The sequence below is a fragment of the Xiphophorus maculatus genome, chromosome 19 (genome assembly GCF_002775205.1).
Source record: "Xiphophorus maculatus strain JP 163 A chromosome 19, X_maculatus-5.0-male, whole genome shotgun sequence".
In the NCBI taxonomy this organism is placed as follows: Eukaryota; Metazoa; Chordata; class Actinopteri; order Cyprinodontiformes; family Poeciliidae; genus Xiphophorus; species Xiphophorus maculatus.
The window spans coordinates 3,476,006-3,493,314 of record NC_036461.1 but is presented as its reverse complement, the minus strand read 5'-3'; the positions used below and the strand labels follow the sequence as shown (position 1 = coordinate 3,493,314).

Genomic DNA, 17,309 nt, shown 5'->3' with positions numbered 1-17,309 from the left:
TTAATTACTGCTCTAATTATGTTATTTTTCAGCAAATTTTCTTTTTTATAGTCTTTAGACTTCAGTTTAATCAATTACAAAATTAGTTGACGATTATTTCAATAAAGGATTAGAAAACTTGGAAGCTCCAGAGTTTGAAAAGTCATAAAAATATTTTAGAGAACAATCAGAAAATCTTCTCTGACATAATTTTGTTTCTCAAAAATTTTGGAGATTAATTTCTGGAGGGTTTATAATACATTTTTTGCTTTTCAAACTTGAATTTCTGAGTTCTAAATTTAAAAATTTTGCAAGAAAAACCTTTTCAACTTTCGGAAATTTTCTGAAATATTCACATTTTTTTCTACAAAATTTCTGTAATTAATCTCAAAACTTCAGGGGTTTTTTAGTAATAATTTTTTGACTTTACAAACTCGGAAATGTCTGTTTTTCTCTAGAAACGTCTGAGGCTAACCTAAAACTTTGACCATTTTTTCTAGTAAATTCTCAACTTTTCAAACTCAAATTTCTGAGTCAAAATATAAGAAATTCTGAAAATTTTTTTTTTGACTTTTGGAAATTTTCTGAAATGTTCATGATTATTTTTATGTTTTTTTCTTTAGAAATTTTCTGAAATTAATCTCATTTTTTTGCTTCTTTTCTACTACATTTTTGACTTTTGAAACTTGAATTTCTAAGTTACATTTTTTCTTTTAATTTGCAAGAAAAAACTTTTTGACTGGGAAAATTTCTAGAAAGTTTCTGAAATTAAATTTTTAATTTCAGATTTTTTTTGTAGCACATTCTTGACTTTTCAAGCTCATAAATTTACACGTTTTTTCCTAGAAAATCTCTGAAATTAATCTCAAAATGTCTAAGTTTTTTGGGAGCTGCCGGTTGTTTTCCTATTTTCCCAGGTTTCGCCCTCTTGTCTTGTCTTATCTGAGTGATGCTGATCCACAGAAACCTCATATTTCCATACTTCCAGTAAAAACGAGCTGAGGTTCGGTTCGGTGAAAGTGTCCCGCCTCCTCCCAGCGGGGGGCCTGGTCGGTGGGAGGAGCGAGCTGCGCCGGGACGCGCCGCGCCGCAGCAGCACCAGCAGTCCCGTCCGAACCAGCAGGTCCGCCTCGGAGCAATCAGAGCGCCGGTTCACCTGTTCACCTCCAAGAACCCGCCGCCTGGTTCCGGAAAACAACAACAACCCGGGCAAACCGGTGAAATATGAGCGACGCTGTTCGGCGGCGCGGCGTCTGGATGCCATAGGTAAAACTGTCTTTGTTACATTTAGATGCTTTTTGACATGAAATCCGTTTTTTGGAAAAATCTCTCCTTTCTGCTTCCCCTCATGCTCAGCGGGAGCAGGAGGCTCAGGTGCGTCGACGACGGAAATTACCACTAATTATTTCTTAATAAGTTTAATTTTAACTGATTCAAATTAGAAAAATTCTCCCAAATTGTAAATTTGGGAGAATTATACAATTAAAGAACGGTTGCTTCTCTGATAACAAACTTGTAGGAATTGGGATTATTGTAGTGGAGAAACGGTTTGTTTTTATTTTATTTTATTTTGTTGCAGCGGCTCTGCAGGACAAAGAGGGTCGCCTTCCTTCAAATTGCGATGCATCTCATCGGGGTGGTCTTAATTCTGGTCGTGACGGGAATAGCAAAAGGTAATCCGTGGTTTCCAACATTCCTCTGAGACATTTAATCAACCCCAAAGGAATTACGCTCATTTTGTCCGAGATTAAATGATTTTTGTTGTTGTTGTTTTCGCCCTAACGGCTGAATATTTGACTGTTTTTGAATGTTTTGTGTGTGTTGTGACTGCGGCTGTTTCTGTTTGAGGCTGGGAATGCAGCGCGGCGTGCAGCACAGAAAATGGGTTTTGTGAGAAGCCGGGGAAGTGCAGGTGGGTTGCTAAAATTACCTGAGCAGATGATGGCTCACATCCTGCAGGCTTTTTCAACCCCATCTCCATAAATGTTCCTCATTCAGGGAAATTCAGCCACAATCTGGAGGTTTCACAGCTTTGATTTGAAAAATAAATCTTTTTTTAACTTTGAGTTTGGCAAAGTTCACCCACTGAAAGTGTCATTTGTCACATTTTACTTCCTGGGTATCTAAATTATGGATTAAAGAAGTGTTTTCTGCTCATGTATAATTAATTTGAATGGTTTAGATCAAAGCCTATGCATGCATTCAGAACTAGAAACTGTAAAAACTTAACATTTAAGGCCAGATTTCATCAAATCTGTCTCAGTTTTAGTTATTTCTTATAAAGAACATATTGATGTGGAGCTTTGTTGTAGAAGTTGGTTTTACAAATTTACTTAGAGAGTGTTTCTTTAATTTTTATTTACTCTTAACAGAAAATCCAGAGCTAGAATCTATAAAGAACTTAATTTAAAACCATATTTCATCAAATCTCTCAGTTTCAACTACATTTTAAAAAGAATGTGCTAATTAATCTGAAAATTGATATGCAGATTACATTATTATGTACCTAGAATCTATAGAAAACTTGTTTTAAAACCATATTTAATCAAATTTAAAAAATAATGTGCTAAAATTTTAATCTCCAAATGGACATGCAGCTCTAATTGCTGCAGAAGATGATTTTATAAATTTACTTAGAGGGTTTTTCTTTAATTTCTATTTACCCTACCACAGAGAATCCCAATTATAGTTTATAGTTTAAGTCGTCTGGATGCTTTAGGTGTTTTGAGGACATTAGAACGAAAAGTGATGTGTGGGTTGGTGCATAAATAGTTTCAAATTGCTTTCATTTTAAATTTTTTCTCTTTCCTGTTACCCTTTAGGTGCAAACCCGGGTGGGAGGGGGAGAACTGCGACCGCTGCATCCCGTTCCCAGGCTGTTTGCACGGCGCGTGTGAGAAAGCCTGGCAGTGCGTCTGCAAAGAGGGCTGGGTGGACAGCCTGTGCGACCAAGGTGAGTCGCATCAACCGCTCCTCCTTTTCCGCCGCAGAGGTGAGACTGAGTCACCGCTGTCCAGAAAAAAGGACATGAAATTAATCAGAATAAAGAGGACAGAACCGGCCCAAGGGATGTGCGAGGCAAGTGGCTGCTCTGAGCCTCCACACCACCGGGGGGCCACCAAGAGCGTCAAGCCAGCATGATAAATATGTAAATTAACACTGAATAATACAAACTGAATGCTTTTAAACATGGAAAAAACTATTTCTATAGACATGTTATTGGTTACAACTGGAAATTTTGCACATTTGTGGATCCCTGGAAGACGATTCTTTTGTGCCGTTCATGTCCGCGCTGCTGAGTTCTAACGACCCCGTTAAGCAAAGAAACCTGGAGGTGTAGGTATTATTAATTTAGTGCAGCGCGCCACAGCAAGAGAAAAAATGTCAAAGAAAAATTGTTGAAGAACAAAACCACTTTTTTTCCTCGCTTTCTGTCGGCTACGCTACAGTCTTGTTGCCATAGCAACTGACGACGATGCCACTTTGTTTCAGGATTCAACACCAAGAAAACGTGTAAACACCAAGAACAGAACATTCAGTCTGTTACAGTATTTTGCTTTTAGGCTTGATGTTTGTCTTGCGATCATTAATAAGTGATCGATTAGCTACTGCTGCTAGTAGCTAAGCTAACAAAGCGGTCGTTGATCAGCTAATTTAAACACCTGCTCTGTTGATAATATGTTAGAGTCGGTGTTCAGATTGCCTTTTTTATTTTGTAACTGAACCGAAACACCAAATTTCACATCACATCTACATGTTAAGATTGTCATAGTCAAGCTAGCATGAGTGACCTGCTTGTTTCCCTCTTGCTGTTTTTTAATTAAAAGTTTTTCCTGACCTTGTTGACAATTAGTAGAAAGTCTATAAATCTTTAATCTATAAATTATGCATACATTTAAGATCTAGCACATTATGTTGACCACATTGGTAGTCGTTGCAAGCTAGCAGTTTTTTATTGTTACTGTTTAATAGTTAAAATTGTATAACACACTAAAACTATGGCTGTTTCAGATCAGTCGTTATTGATAATTATTGATTAGTGTTTAAATATCTAAAATGCTGTTGGTGTGACTTTTCCTGTTTTATCCACAGTTTTCACTCCATGCTGTCGTTTCGTATTTTTAAGTAGTTATGAGGCTTAGTGGCGGAACCTTAAACTGCTGCTGCACCAGTTACTCAGCAGGTTGTTGCTAGGCAACCGTAGAATGAGTGAGTTGCTAGGTAACCAAACAGCAAGCGAGGGTTGGTGGTGAGTTGATTCCACCAACGTTCTGGTTCTGGATCGGAGTACAGTGAAATTACTGAATATTCTATAAGATGTATTACTTACTGATATTGATCACTTATCATGATGTATATTATTGATTTACTGTCCATCCATAACTTAAACACCATTTTGCATTTCAAAATCCACTTTTTTGTTTTGTTTCAGTTTGCTTCTCCTGCAAATCAGCAGCCATAATAACTGACGCAAGCTAATTAAGAACGAAGCTGTTCTAAGCTAACATAGAGAAGCTTAGGAACGATAAACCATCTGGTGTTGACATGTTGGTATGTGGGGCCCCAAATTAAAATCTGCTCTGGGCCTCAAAAAGGTTTGGGCCGACCCTGCAGATAGAAATTTACCACCTTACCTTTGAAAATGTGTTCACTGGCGTCCTAAGGATGACATTTTTAAACAAAACCGAATAATTAATACGGAATCTGTTGATCCCTCGAGCAAAGTGAGGAACAAAGAGGAATAATTCAAAGGAGTTTCTGCTTGATTTTTTTGGATGAGGTATTTTGAGCAGTTTGACCCAGTTATCTGAGCGTTCACGCTGCCTTTCATATTCTGCTGGAGCATATGTTCACATCGCCAGTGTTATGCACTGGGCTCTGTCTCTTTGAGGATGCAAAGCTGCTGCCATGCGGCGGCAGAGATGGAGCAAGAGTAGCAACAAAGACGTTAGAAGAGGCACACAGTGATCTGAAAAACCACATGATGTTGTGATTTTCTGTTTTTCTGCACCAGATACTCGCCTGTGCTCATCCAAGCCTTGTCCCAGTAACGCCACCTGCATAGAGAGAGGAGAGGGCGGCTACCTGTGTGTCTGTCCCCAGGGCTACGGTGGAGAAAACTGCCAGATGAAGCAGAGACTTTGCCTTCTGAACGGGTACCACAACCTGTTTTTATTTATTAATAGGAACAATTATTTATAGGGATTAATCTGCAGCCACTACTAAAGAAAATATTATTTATAGTTTTCTTGTTGCACTTCAGTTTCATTGCTCTAATAATTGGTCTCAATACTTTCCATTTAAACCCGTTTAAATCTGGTCTGTAACTGGATTTGTTTTGAGTTGTTAAAACAGAATGAGGAGTGCAGACCCGTTTAGTCTGATTTAATCGAACTCGGCTCGGTTTGGATCGAACTCTGGTTGGTTTGGATCGAACTCTGGTTGGTTTGGATCGAACTCTGGTTGGTTTGGATCGAACTCTGGTTGGTTTGGATCGAACTCTGGTTGGTTTGGATCAAACTCTGGTGGGTTTGGATCGAACTCTGGTGGGTTTGGATCGAACTCTGGTTGGTTTGGATCGAACTCTGGTTGGTTTGGATCGAACTCTGGTTGGTTTGGATCGAACTCTGGTGGGTTTGGATCAAACTCTGGTGGGTTTGGATCGAACTCTGGTTGGTTTGGATCGAACTCTGGTTGGTTTGGATCGAACTCTGGTGGGTTTGGATCGAACTCTGGTGGGTTTGGATCGAACTCTGGTTGGTTTGGATCGAACTCTGGTTGGTTTGGATCAAACTCTGGTGGGTTTGGATCAAACTCTGGTTGGTTTGGATCAAACTCGGCTCGGTCCAGATCGAGCTCGGCTCGGCTGGGTCTTAGGGAGGTCTGAATGTGCAATCAGTCAAGAAAAGTAAACTCTGGTCTGTCTACAAACCTCGATGTTGGTTTGGTTGAAGTGAACTCTGATGCGGTTTGAATGCATATGTGAACGCCAAGCAAACTGGAGACCGCTGCAGAAACACAGAGCAGGGCATTCTGGGTAGATGAAACCAAAACAAACACACTAGGCTAGCGCTAGCAAGAGAAATGGCTTGTGTTCTTTTGCCAAAGACAAAAGAGAAATCCTCCAACCGCTAAAAACTGACGCTGCTCCATTTTTGTTTCCATTTTGTGAAGAAGGAAGTTGCGCTCAGTGTCTTCTTCAGAGGTTTTCCTGTCGAGGAGAAGAACAGGTTGTTCAAAAGGTTTGGCTCACAAACTGCAGCAACTAAAAATCACACCTGATATCCCAGTAGATTCAGGTTCAATTTGGGACCAAAAGTTGCATCATTTGTTACATTTCCAGCTGCTGCTGTTCTTTCATGCGGCGCTGTTAACCGATTAAAGCTAATTGAAAAACCTGTTCCCCTCCTCACCTATGGGGGCGCTGCATCAAGAAGCACTGAAGGAAAAAACACGTCTGAAGATGGAAATAAAAAGGAGAGGTGTCAGATTTTAGTGGTAGTAGGATTTATTTTGTCTTTTGTACAAGATGCCAACGCTAAGCTAGCTTGTTTATTTTGATTGTATTTACCCAGAATGCCCTGCGTTTTAGTCCACTTCCTGTTTTTAGAGCTTGTCAGAAAATAAGCTAAGCTCAAAGTATTTCAGTTTGTTGATCTGCACAGCTGGCAGAGAGACACCTTAATTGACTTACATCTGTAATTACAATGAAAAATGGCTTAACGTATTGAATTAGCCCTGAATGCTAATGCAATGCCACACTTTTCAGATTTTTAACTGTAGTCTATACAATGAAATGTAAATTTATTCAGTTTTTATTTGAATTTCCAACTGGGAAAAGGATAAAAAGCATCTTAAGCCTTTATAGTCAAATTAAATCTAAATGTTTGAACATTTCTCAATTTTAAATCAGTAGTAGCGACTCTTTCCTGCAAAATGATTTTATTTTACAGGATTTTTTTAGTTTTCATGTCAAACTGCAATTATTTCCCCGTGTTGTAAATATGGATATAAATATGATCCTGTCTTGGAGAAAATGTGACATTTCCACAGATTCTGGGCTTTCTTTAGGCCACTTCAAAGCACTCAACCTTTCATGTCAATACTTCAAGATCAAATAAATCAAAATGCTCTTAACAGGCTGTCGCGTTTCAGAGCCTCCATGCTGCCTGTGACCTGATTTCCTTGCTTAGCTTGCAGGACGACATCAGTGCATCCTTCCTGCGTCTCTGTTGTGCATTGAAAAGGCCTCGACTGCAGTTTCATTGGGAAAATGTTGTATCGCCTTTACATGGAGAATATTTGGTCTCTGAGGCGCCAACATCCACAGATTCTGAGCTCCAGCTTGTTTGCTTTGACAAAAAGTGATAAAAACGGCAACGTCTGAACTTGGATTTTAACAGGCTGCTATTAATGCTGAAGTTTTTACACCCTGAACTGAGAGAATAAAACATGCAGATTTACAAAGTCTGAGTGAGCTGAGAGTTCACATCAGATCTCAGATTTCTGATGTTTTTCATGGATTTCTGACATTTCACAGAAGAATTCTAAATTTCTTGTAATTCTGTCGGGAGATTTACGGATTCCTGGTGGGGTATTTTTCTTATATTGCTGTCTTTTTCTCAAACTCCTGATGTTTTTTATTTCTCAGATTTCTGGCATTCCTTAGAAGGATGTTGCCGTTTTTCTTATGTTGCTGTCTTTTTCTCGGAATTCTGTCGTTTTTTTCCCGGAATTTTCAGTTTTTCCAATATTTCTGACATTTCTTAGAAAAATTGTCGTTCTTTCTGATTTCTGTCGTTCTTCTCGAAATTCCAACTTCAATCTTCTGAGATCAAAAGTCCGAATTCTTGACATGTGATCAAAGGGGCGTGATTTGATTGGCTAAGAGCCGCTCGATTCTCTCCAGTTCTGATCGTTTTGGATCAGGTCACGTTTGCTGGCGAATTAATGCTTTAAATTTGCTGACGAATTTAAAGTAAAAAAATTTTTTTTAAATCACTTTTTTCTTTTTCATTGATGTAAAGTCCAGGCTCCTTTCTTTGTCAGGTTTGTCAAAACAGAACAAACAGAAACAGAACAAACCAGATAAATTAGTGGCATAAAGCTAAAGATTAAGTTGAACAAAGTTCTCTGCCTTTCTGAATGACATCTGGGGAAAAGCTGAAGAGCTTTCCTGTCTGCTGCTGGATTGCAAATCGCTGTTATCCGTCAGGAATCCTCAATCTGCCCATCAGGCTGATAAAGACTCCAGGGACGCAGGCGGCTGCCTGAACCCTCAACCTCTCTGCGTTTGTCCTGTCCAGCATTGACCAGAATAAACCGACTTACACTGAACTGCCTTACAAAATAAACTGCTCTGCCGTTAGTCACGGTGGAAAACCCAGATCCCTGCTTGTGGTTCTAACATTAATCAGCTGCGCTACGAGGCAGAGACGTCGGGAAAAGAACCGTATTTCTTCACACTCAGTCAGACAAGGTGTTGGAGGCTCGTGTAATTACCCAGAGTTCTGCTGGAGGTATTGATTGGTTTCTATCTGGAGCTTTCATCTGTCTGCGTCCTGTTAAGCATGACCGCACTGATCAGATACGCCGCCGCACAAGTCGGCGCCGGTGGATTATTTCACAGGCAGAGCCCAGGTTTCTTTCATTTATGTCCCGTAATGGGTTCAGATTTTTAATTTGCAGAAAATGGAGCCTACTGTTTCTTATTAGTGTGAAGGGGAAGAATTGCTCACAGCAGTAAAAGAATACCAATGAGCGCCGCCGGTGCAGCTCGGTAAATCAGAATATCGCTCAAATGTTTGTGAGTAATAACGGTTATGTTTCAAGAATTTAATTGATTTCTGATTGACTTGCAGCAAGTGGAAATCCAAAACCCAATTTCTCAAGTTAAATTACAAAAGGCAAATTAAAAAGTAACATTTAAAGGGGGCTTATTATGCAGAATTGACAAACATCAATTTCTGTGTTTCCGTTTGAATTTCCACTGCTTTTAAAACAGATAAAGCACTTTTTAAAAAATCAACGCACAACTGATTTTTAGCAATAAGTTCATGTTTTTTGGTGTCTGGAAAACAAGCCTTTTCAAAAACCTCCTGATTGCCGAGCTGCACTCCATGGGAGCTGCGCTGTTGCCCAGAAACCCCAGCATGTTACTTAGCAACCCAGGCAGAGCTCCGTTACATTTGGTCTGCTGGGTTTTTTCCCGCTTTATGCGCTGTACAATGGCTGCTGGAAAAGACAAGTGTTTTGCTGTTGACTTGCCATCCAGAAACCACTTGCTGCGTTCTTTTTGGTTGTGCAGGAGGTTCCACTTCTGCATTTCAAAGATGTACGGTAGAATTGCGCATCTGTTTGCAGCCATTTTAATGTACGAGTGTAAACGTTGAGTTAGCGAGGATGGCCAGCAGCAACTTATTTGGATTTAAAGTGACAAGACGCCCTAAAACATCAAATTATGACAGCAACTCAAGACTAAAATCTCATCATCCAAGAATGATTTTGTGCAAAAGAATTTTAATGAACATCCTAACCTGGTCAAAGAAGCATAATAAGTCACCTTTAAGTCAGAAATGTCACGCTACGGTCTGCGCAGTCATGGAGGAGACGGCTGACCTGACCGGTGTCCCACAGACTGTCACTGAAACTCTCCAGGAGAAAAAGCCAGAAAGGTCACATCCACTGAAGCCAACTGTTCAGTGGAAGAGGAAACAGAAGCACAAACAGGATCGTTAACCACCACCTTGAGAGGATTGTGGACCAAAACCCATTCCTGAGATTAGAAGAACCAAATAAATATCCCATTTCTGTAGATCGTAGGTTTCAAAAGCAGAGTTTTCAGAGTTTGGTCTATAAAGGAGGTAATTCAGTCATTTAATGTTAAACTTCTCTGACAAAAGCAGGTAACCGGCTTCTTTCTATGGTATGCCTGACGTGTCAAATTTAAAGTCCTTCATTCAGAAAAATGTTACATTTGCAATATGTTTTTGTTTACGGCGGCATATTTAGACCAGCGTATGAGAATCAAGTCATTACATTAGCAGAATAAAGATGCTGAAAGAAGTCATAGAATTATGAGAAAAAAAAGTAATTTTAATGAAAAAACTTTGAGATCAAGTCAATTTTTTTATGAACAATTGTCTGCACAATTGTTTCAAGATTGAAGTATTCCCTTATTTCCAAAACTGATACCAAAATGTAAATTCACAAGACGGTCGGGATTTCTTGAGTAATCATGAAATTACGACTTTATTCTGAGAATATTACGGCTTTACTGGGGAAATCTTATGACTTATCCCTGATAAGACAGCTTTGTTACGACTTTTTTGACTGTTACCTTATTGTGATCTTTTAACCTTATTTTTAGATTATGACATTAAAAGAACATTTCTCTTAGCTTGTCTCTAGTACTAGTAAGTGCCACAGACCGATTTTTATAATTTGACTATAATTCTTATTAAATTTCTACCAGTTTTCACACTAAATTGACAACTAATCTGTTTTGGTTGCTGTGAACATTTTATGGGAAAAAGTCAAATTATTGTGGCTGTGAAATATCAGAATAAACATCTTGAAACCTGCAGATCTTTCCGATGTCTGAGATTTCTGTATAGAAAGCAAGAGCTGCTCTTCATGGGTGAAAGAGCTTTAAGTGTGCGGTAATTTTGGTGCAACTTCCAAGGACGGCTTATGAGGCTTTTTCAGCTTGATGACTCAGTCTGTGGTAAATTAGTGGGTTTGCTCAGAACCATCTTCTTTATTTTTCTGGGAAATAAAACAGAACCACATCTGAAAGGAGGCAGATTAATTAAAATGACCTCCAGACAAGCTCTAACCTTTCTGATTAAATTCTCATCTTCATTGCCTCCTCGTTTATAACTATATGAATAAAACATGGATGGACTGAACAAAATTCGCTTTTTGCATATTTTTGTACTTACATCTGGGTTTCTACTGCTTCTAAAACCAGCCCAAGCTCTTAAAAGAAAAACAAACCAAAAAAAACCCATAAAGCCACAGTTTGGTAATAAGAGAACGTATTTTGGTGCAACAGTTTCATTATCACTGCGCCATTATCTAACAACCACAACTGAGCCCAGCCCGTAACATAGCAACTCCAGCTGAGCCCAGTCTGTTACCTAGCAACCCAAATGGAACTCCAACATGTTTGGTTAGCTGGTTTTACCGCTTCATACTGGCTGCTGGAAAAGACATGATTTCAGCTAATTCACCATTTAGAAACCACTTGCTGGATTCTTCTTGTTGCAGGAGGCTCCACTTCTGCTATTTGCACATCTGTTTGCTGCCATTTTCATGTGTGAGTGTAAATATTGAGCAGGGAGGTGTGGCCAGCAGCAGGTTATTTGGATTTAAAGTGACAAGACACCAATAGGCAGAACTGATCAGACTAAACTCTTATCTACAAATGGTTTTGTAATGAACATGTTTTGTATCGTCCAAATCCTAACCTGTTGAAGGAAGCATAATAGGTCACCTTTAAATAATAAATGCTAGACCTTCTTCCTCTCTGAAATACGTTGACTTTGTCCTGTTGTGTCCCTCAGCTCTCCTTGTCAAAATGGAGGCACGTGTGTGGAGGCCAGCGGCTCTGCAGCCGACCCTTCCTGTTTATGTCCTCCTGGATTTTCCGGCGCCCTCTGTGACATCAGCGCCGGCAGCTGCCAGCCGAACCCTTGCCTCAACGGGGGCAACTGCACGGACCACGGCCTGGCCTTCACATGCGCCTGTCCGCCCGGCTACACCGGCTTCACGTGCAACGACACCAGCAGCCTCTCCGCCTGCGCAGGTGCGCCTTGCGCCAACGGTGGAACGTGCGTCGGTCAGTCCGACGGAACCTTCCGCTGCATTTGCCAGAAATGGTACTCGGGTCCCACCTGTTCCCTCCATCACAGACAGAGATCCAGGACCAGGCCTGCCAATACCAGACCAGTGGAGCACAGAGGATTTGCTCTCACTCCGCAGCACTACTCCCTCCCTGCCCACGCCTTTCACAAGCTGCTCAGACCACCGGAGAGAGACTTGCTGAAGATCACCCTGAAGGAGTCGGTCCACTCCACTGGCGTCCTCGTCACCCACGGCCAGCTCATCTGTTTCGGCATGCTGGCCTTGCTCACCTGTCTGGTTATCTTGGGCACCACAGGAATAGTCTTCTTTGGTCGCTGCGAGACGTGGCTGGCCAACGCCAAGTACAGCCAGCTTGTGCGGCAGCAGCGGGAACACCTGCTGAGGGAAGCTGGCAGCACGAGCCAGGAAGAACCGGAGCACTCTGTAAACATCATCCTGCCAGAAAAGATTAGACTCTCCAGCTTCGGGAGACACTACACCTCCATCTGATCAAAACGTCTCCTCCTGTTACCGGCTCCCTGCGGAGGGAGCCCCAACGAATGTCACGGTGTAACCCAGAATGAAGCGCTGTCACTGTTGTGCAGCAGTTTAGCGCAGACTGGGCTGAATGTATCCCGTCTGGACCAAGGGGACGAAATGTTACATGAGGCTGTAAATGTTTATCAGTCAGTCATGCTATTAAAATCCACTGAAATTGTGCAGAAATTCAAAAGATGTCATTGTGTGGCTTATCTTTAGCCCTCTATTAATCACTCATTTCATTTTGTGCTTCTAATTAGATTTTTTTTGTAAGCTATTTTACAGTTTTATTTTAGAATAGTCTAGTTGTAAATTGGTAATGATCATTCCAGACAAAAAGTGTAAAAATTTATGTTACATGACAGCCTATGTAGGAGTTTTAATTTATTAATAATTGATAAGTTTGTGCAGTAATGTCCAGTCGATGTGTATTATGGTTTTTCCTGCTTTACAGAACAAACTTTACCATGTTGTGCAAATGTACTGAGTCAGCTCTTGGTTGGATATTAGTCCGGTTTTCATGCACAAAAAGTAAGGAAATGTTTATTTCTTTAAAACAAAGTTTCTTGGCAACTGTAAAATTATTGTAAAACTTTTATTTCCCTTTAAATGGTGCCACATTGTTAAGGAAAGTGGGTTGGACGGGTTGCACCCATTTAAAACTTCAATTCAAAATGGATTATTGATTCATTTGGTTGGATGATTGAAGTTTAGGTTTGGATAAGAGTGGACAGAATGGGGGGCGTGCCGTGGTGGCGTAGCGGTTAGCGCGACCCATATTTGGAGGCCTTGAGTCCTCGATGCGGCCGTCGCAGGTTCGACTCCCGGACCCGACGATATTTGCCGTATGTCTTCCCTCCTCTCCTTCCCCATTCCTGTCAGCCTACTTTCGTAAAAGGGACACTAGAGCCCACTAAAAGACCCCCTGGAGGGGTAAAAAAAATAAAATAAAAAATTACCAAGAGTGGACAGAATAAACTGAATTTACCTCTAATAATGAGTTTCACCAAACCGTCACACTTCCTCCACCAAAAGCATTTAGATTTAGCAAGCCTATAATAAGATGCATTTCCACGTAATTGGACAATTTGACATTTAAAAAATACATTTGCTTAAACTAAACAATTTTGAAGAAATAAGTTCTTTTTAGAATGAGTTTTTGTTTTGTTTTTTGGCTGCATCAAAATTGGTTCATTTTGGAAACAATAGGCATCAAGTCACATGATCACCAACAGGATGTTGCCACTAATTCGAACCATGAAGAAGACGACAGGAAGTGGAGGAAAATGCATGTTTTTCGGGTGAGCAGACTTATTTACGTGAGATTTTAATTACGTTTCTTAATTAACAGAAACACTTCAATTGATTTCAATTGATCAGATTTATTTATTTTTTATAAGCGGAATATTGGCAAAGTTTTGCACACATTTGTAATGGAGATTCAGCCAGTGATACAATCAGCAAGTTCAGGGAGGATTGTTAGCCCCAAACCACAAATCAGAAACATTAAATCCACTGACGAACTATGTGAACATTGTATTTAGCTTTATGCTAATGGGAATAAATTCCTCTCAAATGTCAAATATCCGCGTTTAGTCAATAAATGGGCACCTACTTGTGTGGTAGGCGCTTCCGGGAGTGTGTTTTTGGAACAGATTTCTCACTCGTGGTTTCAGTTTTATAGTTTCGTTTTGCTAACGCTGTTGCTAATTTTGCCTGATTTTTCACGGTACGGCTTCGATCAGAAAGCACAGCAGAATATCAGTGAGTTTAAAACTGTTTTCTGTCGAACTGATGCATTCTGGGTACAGAATAACCGTCATTTGCCGACGGAACTGCTTCATCCACTTCAAAATAAGAGCGTGAATATAAACGGCTAACTTCTTGAATAATTCAAAACAGCCAGTAACAAAAACTTACATGTATTCAACTGAAAGTTTACAAAACAGTCGAGTAAAGTAGCTTTTTGCAATTTATCTGGAAAATTAATTTAGGAAAAGCTAGGTGCGCGAAATGTTTTCAAAGTTAGCAAAAACGCTACAGAGCTAATCAAAAAGTTAGCATAGCCACTGCAATCCACTGATGCATTTTTCCTTTTAGAAATGTGGCACAATTTCAAGAAAAATTAAAAGGCTTTCCAACATTACAAGATTTACCGCAAAGACGTTTTGTTACAACAAAGAAATAATCAGAATTAAAATTTCTTACTTCTTTTGCTAACTTTAGATATTTGTTTCATGTTGGTTTGTTTACACAGTGACTCGACTATGACATTTCACACACCTTTGAAAAGCGTTCTGACTCAGTCTATTTGTATAAATGCTAATTATTTTTCTCCATTAGTTGACAACTTGTACATTTATTGACAGTTTTTCTAAGATTTAATTTTCCTGTCTGTGTTCCAATTTCACAGTCAATTTAACAAACATCTATTAACTCTGACCTGCTTTGTTAAATTGGATCAACACCCCTTCTGGGCAGAAAATAATGTTTTTATTAATTCAGTTTAATTTATTAATCAAGTTCTCGCAAAGTATTTTGAATGTGTGGTACGTTTTGTCGTGAACAACTGGTGAAATTTGAAATGAAAAAGGTTTATGTGTGTACTCTGCAAATATTCAACGTCGGTAAGTGGTGGTTACTTTTCTTTTTACAGTAAATTGTACTTCAGGTTTGATTTGCACTTTGAAAACCTTCTTAAAATATGAAGTCATTTTTTTGTTTGTGAAATTATGTGCTGTTTAAGACAGAAAACATAGTTTTCAGTAAAGTACATCGTGTCCATTTTACAACGCTCTGCTGTAGTGATGCCTGTTTTTAAAGCCTTTAACTTCCCATCAATAATTTGCTTAATGTTTTTTTTTTCCCAACCCTTTCAAGTAAATTAAAATTTGATTGAAAAGTTAACTTATTTCAATAATTTGGTTCATAGCATGAAAATAAGATTCTTAATATATATCAGGGGTTTTTGAATATTACATCTATGACGGTTAATTAGGACATTATAGAGAAAAAAAGAGTGAATTTCTGCCAAACATGTCTGAGCTTGAAAAGTCAAACAATTGCAAGAAAAATGAAAAGTTTTAGATTAATCTAAGTTTGAAAAAAAGTAAAATTTTGAGATTAATCTCAGAAATATTGTAGAAAAAACACTAAAATTTTTGTTTTTTGAGAAAAACATTTCGAGTTTTGAAACTTAAACATCTCCAAGTTTTCTTGAGAAGGTTTCTGAGATTAATCTCAAAATCTTTGTTTTTCAGCAGAAATTTACTCCCTTGTTTATTCTATTTTCAAAGACCGTGCTGCGTTGTTGCACACATCAGACCGACATGAGGAAGACTTGGTGGTTATTCAGTAAAATAAAAACTCTTTCCAGAACGTTGCTAGGAAAAACTCAGAAAGATTTACATTTTTTCCAGCTGGAGCAGCTGCTAAAAGTATCGATCCCTGCTTTAAAGTTGCATTATGTAACTTTTATTAAAAATATATATATAATATATAAAAAAAATAAATATATATGTATTTAAATATATATTGAAAATATATACAGTCATCAAGTTGTGACTGTATAAAACAGATAATCTGTTTTTAAAAAATCAACAACAAAAAAACATTCAGAACTAGAAAGAAGGTCTTAGCGCTGTCGGGAATGCTCATGTACGCGCTGCTCTCTCTCTACTCTCTACCTGGTTTCTCACAGGAGCTATGTATTGAAGGCGGGGCTAAGCCCAACGAGGCGTCTCGCTCAGCTGCCATGTAGATGAAACCCGGGTTTCCTGAACATCTCCTCCATGCTGCGTCGCACTGATGCAGTAATTCATGCAAAAGGAGCCCTGACCGGACCTTTAGAGCATTCACAGTTCTGTATTTGGGCCCGGATGTTGCTCTGATGAGAAACTGAACTTCGACAATCACATAATCATCAGACTCAACAGAAATAAAATGTATTACAGTGTGTAGTAAGTCTGTAAAATAAGTAATATGCTGCATTTGAATTTATGTAGATAAATTACATTTTTGATCATATTCTAATTCATGCACCTTTATTAAACTGTATTTATTTAGTCAAAAATATTGTCTGAACATTATGCTAATTGTAATTTTTCAATATATATTTTAAAATAAAATCAAATTCACCCCGTTATCCCTAAAGTTAATTCTAATCTCTAACGGTCTATGCCGCCATCTTGTGGCTTGTTCACAAATCAACACACTAAAATATTTTCTCATTCAACCTTTTTTTATTATTATTTTTATGGCGTCAATTTGGTGTTTAATTTTATAAATTATGATTTTCAAATGGTTTTCAATTTAGTTTTTTTTTTTAAACAAATACGACACAAACCTGGTGAATCTAAAAACTGAAATCTGCTCATCAACAATAGGTGGATGATTTTTAGAATAAATGGGATAAAATGCATATTTAAATCGAACTTTTCAGACTTTTGAGCAGTTATGCACAAATAAAAAAACAAGAGAAATGAATAATAAACAAAGTGACATGAAAAACAAAAACCAAACAAGAAAAACAGGTGAGTTTATAAGGAAATCATCTAACAAAACAAATATTCAGCTGGTATTATATTTATAGAAGTTTAAAAAAGGTGCAACAAAAAGCTTTTTATGACGTTTACATTGAAATGTATGTCTATTATTTTAGTTTAAATGTTTAAACTTTTCTTACATTAACAAGAAAATCGCCGTCAATGAGCTGCTGCAAGTGTTCCTAATATAGTGGCCAGAAAAGATCATTGTTTATTTTTAAGCTTTTTTTCTAAACCTAATAAAAATAGTTACAAAGTTCAACCACAAGATGGCGCCCACCTCAACCTGTAGCCACGTTGTTTACTTTCTGTCCTGGAAAGTTTCATCTCATTTTGAGCCTTTTGAAAGAAAAATAAATGTTTTTCTTTTGTTATTCCCACTAACTTTTCCTCTTACAT

At 38.6% G+C, this 17,309-nt stretch overlaps 1 protein-coding gene across 2 annotated transcripts; it reads left to right on the top strand.

Moving 5' to 3' along the window:
• The first annotated feature begins 1,052 nt into the window (after positions 1–1,052).
• dlk1 (delta like non-canonical Notch ligand 1) lies at positions 1,053–13,182 on the top strand. Of its 2 annotated transcripts, XM_005801271.2 has the most exons (7): positions 1,053–1,245; positions 1,336–1,353; positions 1,559–1,652; positions 1,828–1,891; positions 2,802–2,932; positions 4,994–5,135; positions 11,547–13,182. In XM_005801271.2, the coding sequence occupies exons 3-7, from the start codon at positions 1,601–1,603 to the stop codon at positions 12,334–12,336; spliced, it is 1,179 nt and encodes a 392-aa protein (XP_005801328.1). In that variant the 5' UTR covers positions 1,053–1,245; positions 1,336–1,353; positions 1,559–1,600; the 3' UTR covers positions 12,337–13,182. The 2 variants fall into 2 exon arrangements, with proteins under 2 accessions (XP_005801328.1, XP_023208073.1); XM_023352305.1 differs by lacking the exon at positions 1,336–1,353.
• Positions 13,183–17,309: the final 4,127 nt, after the last annotated feature.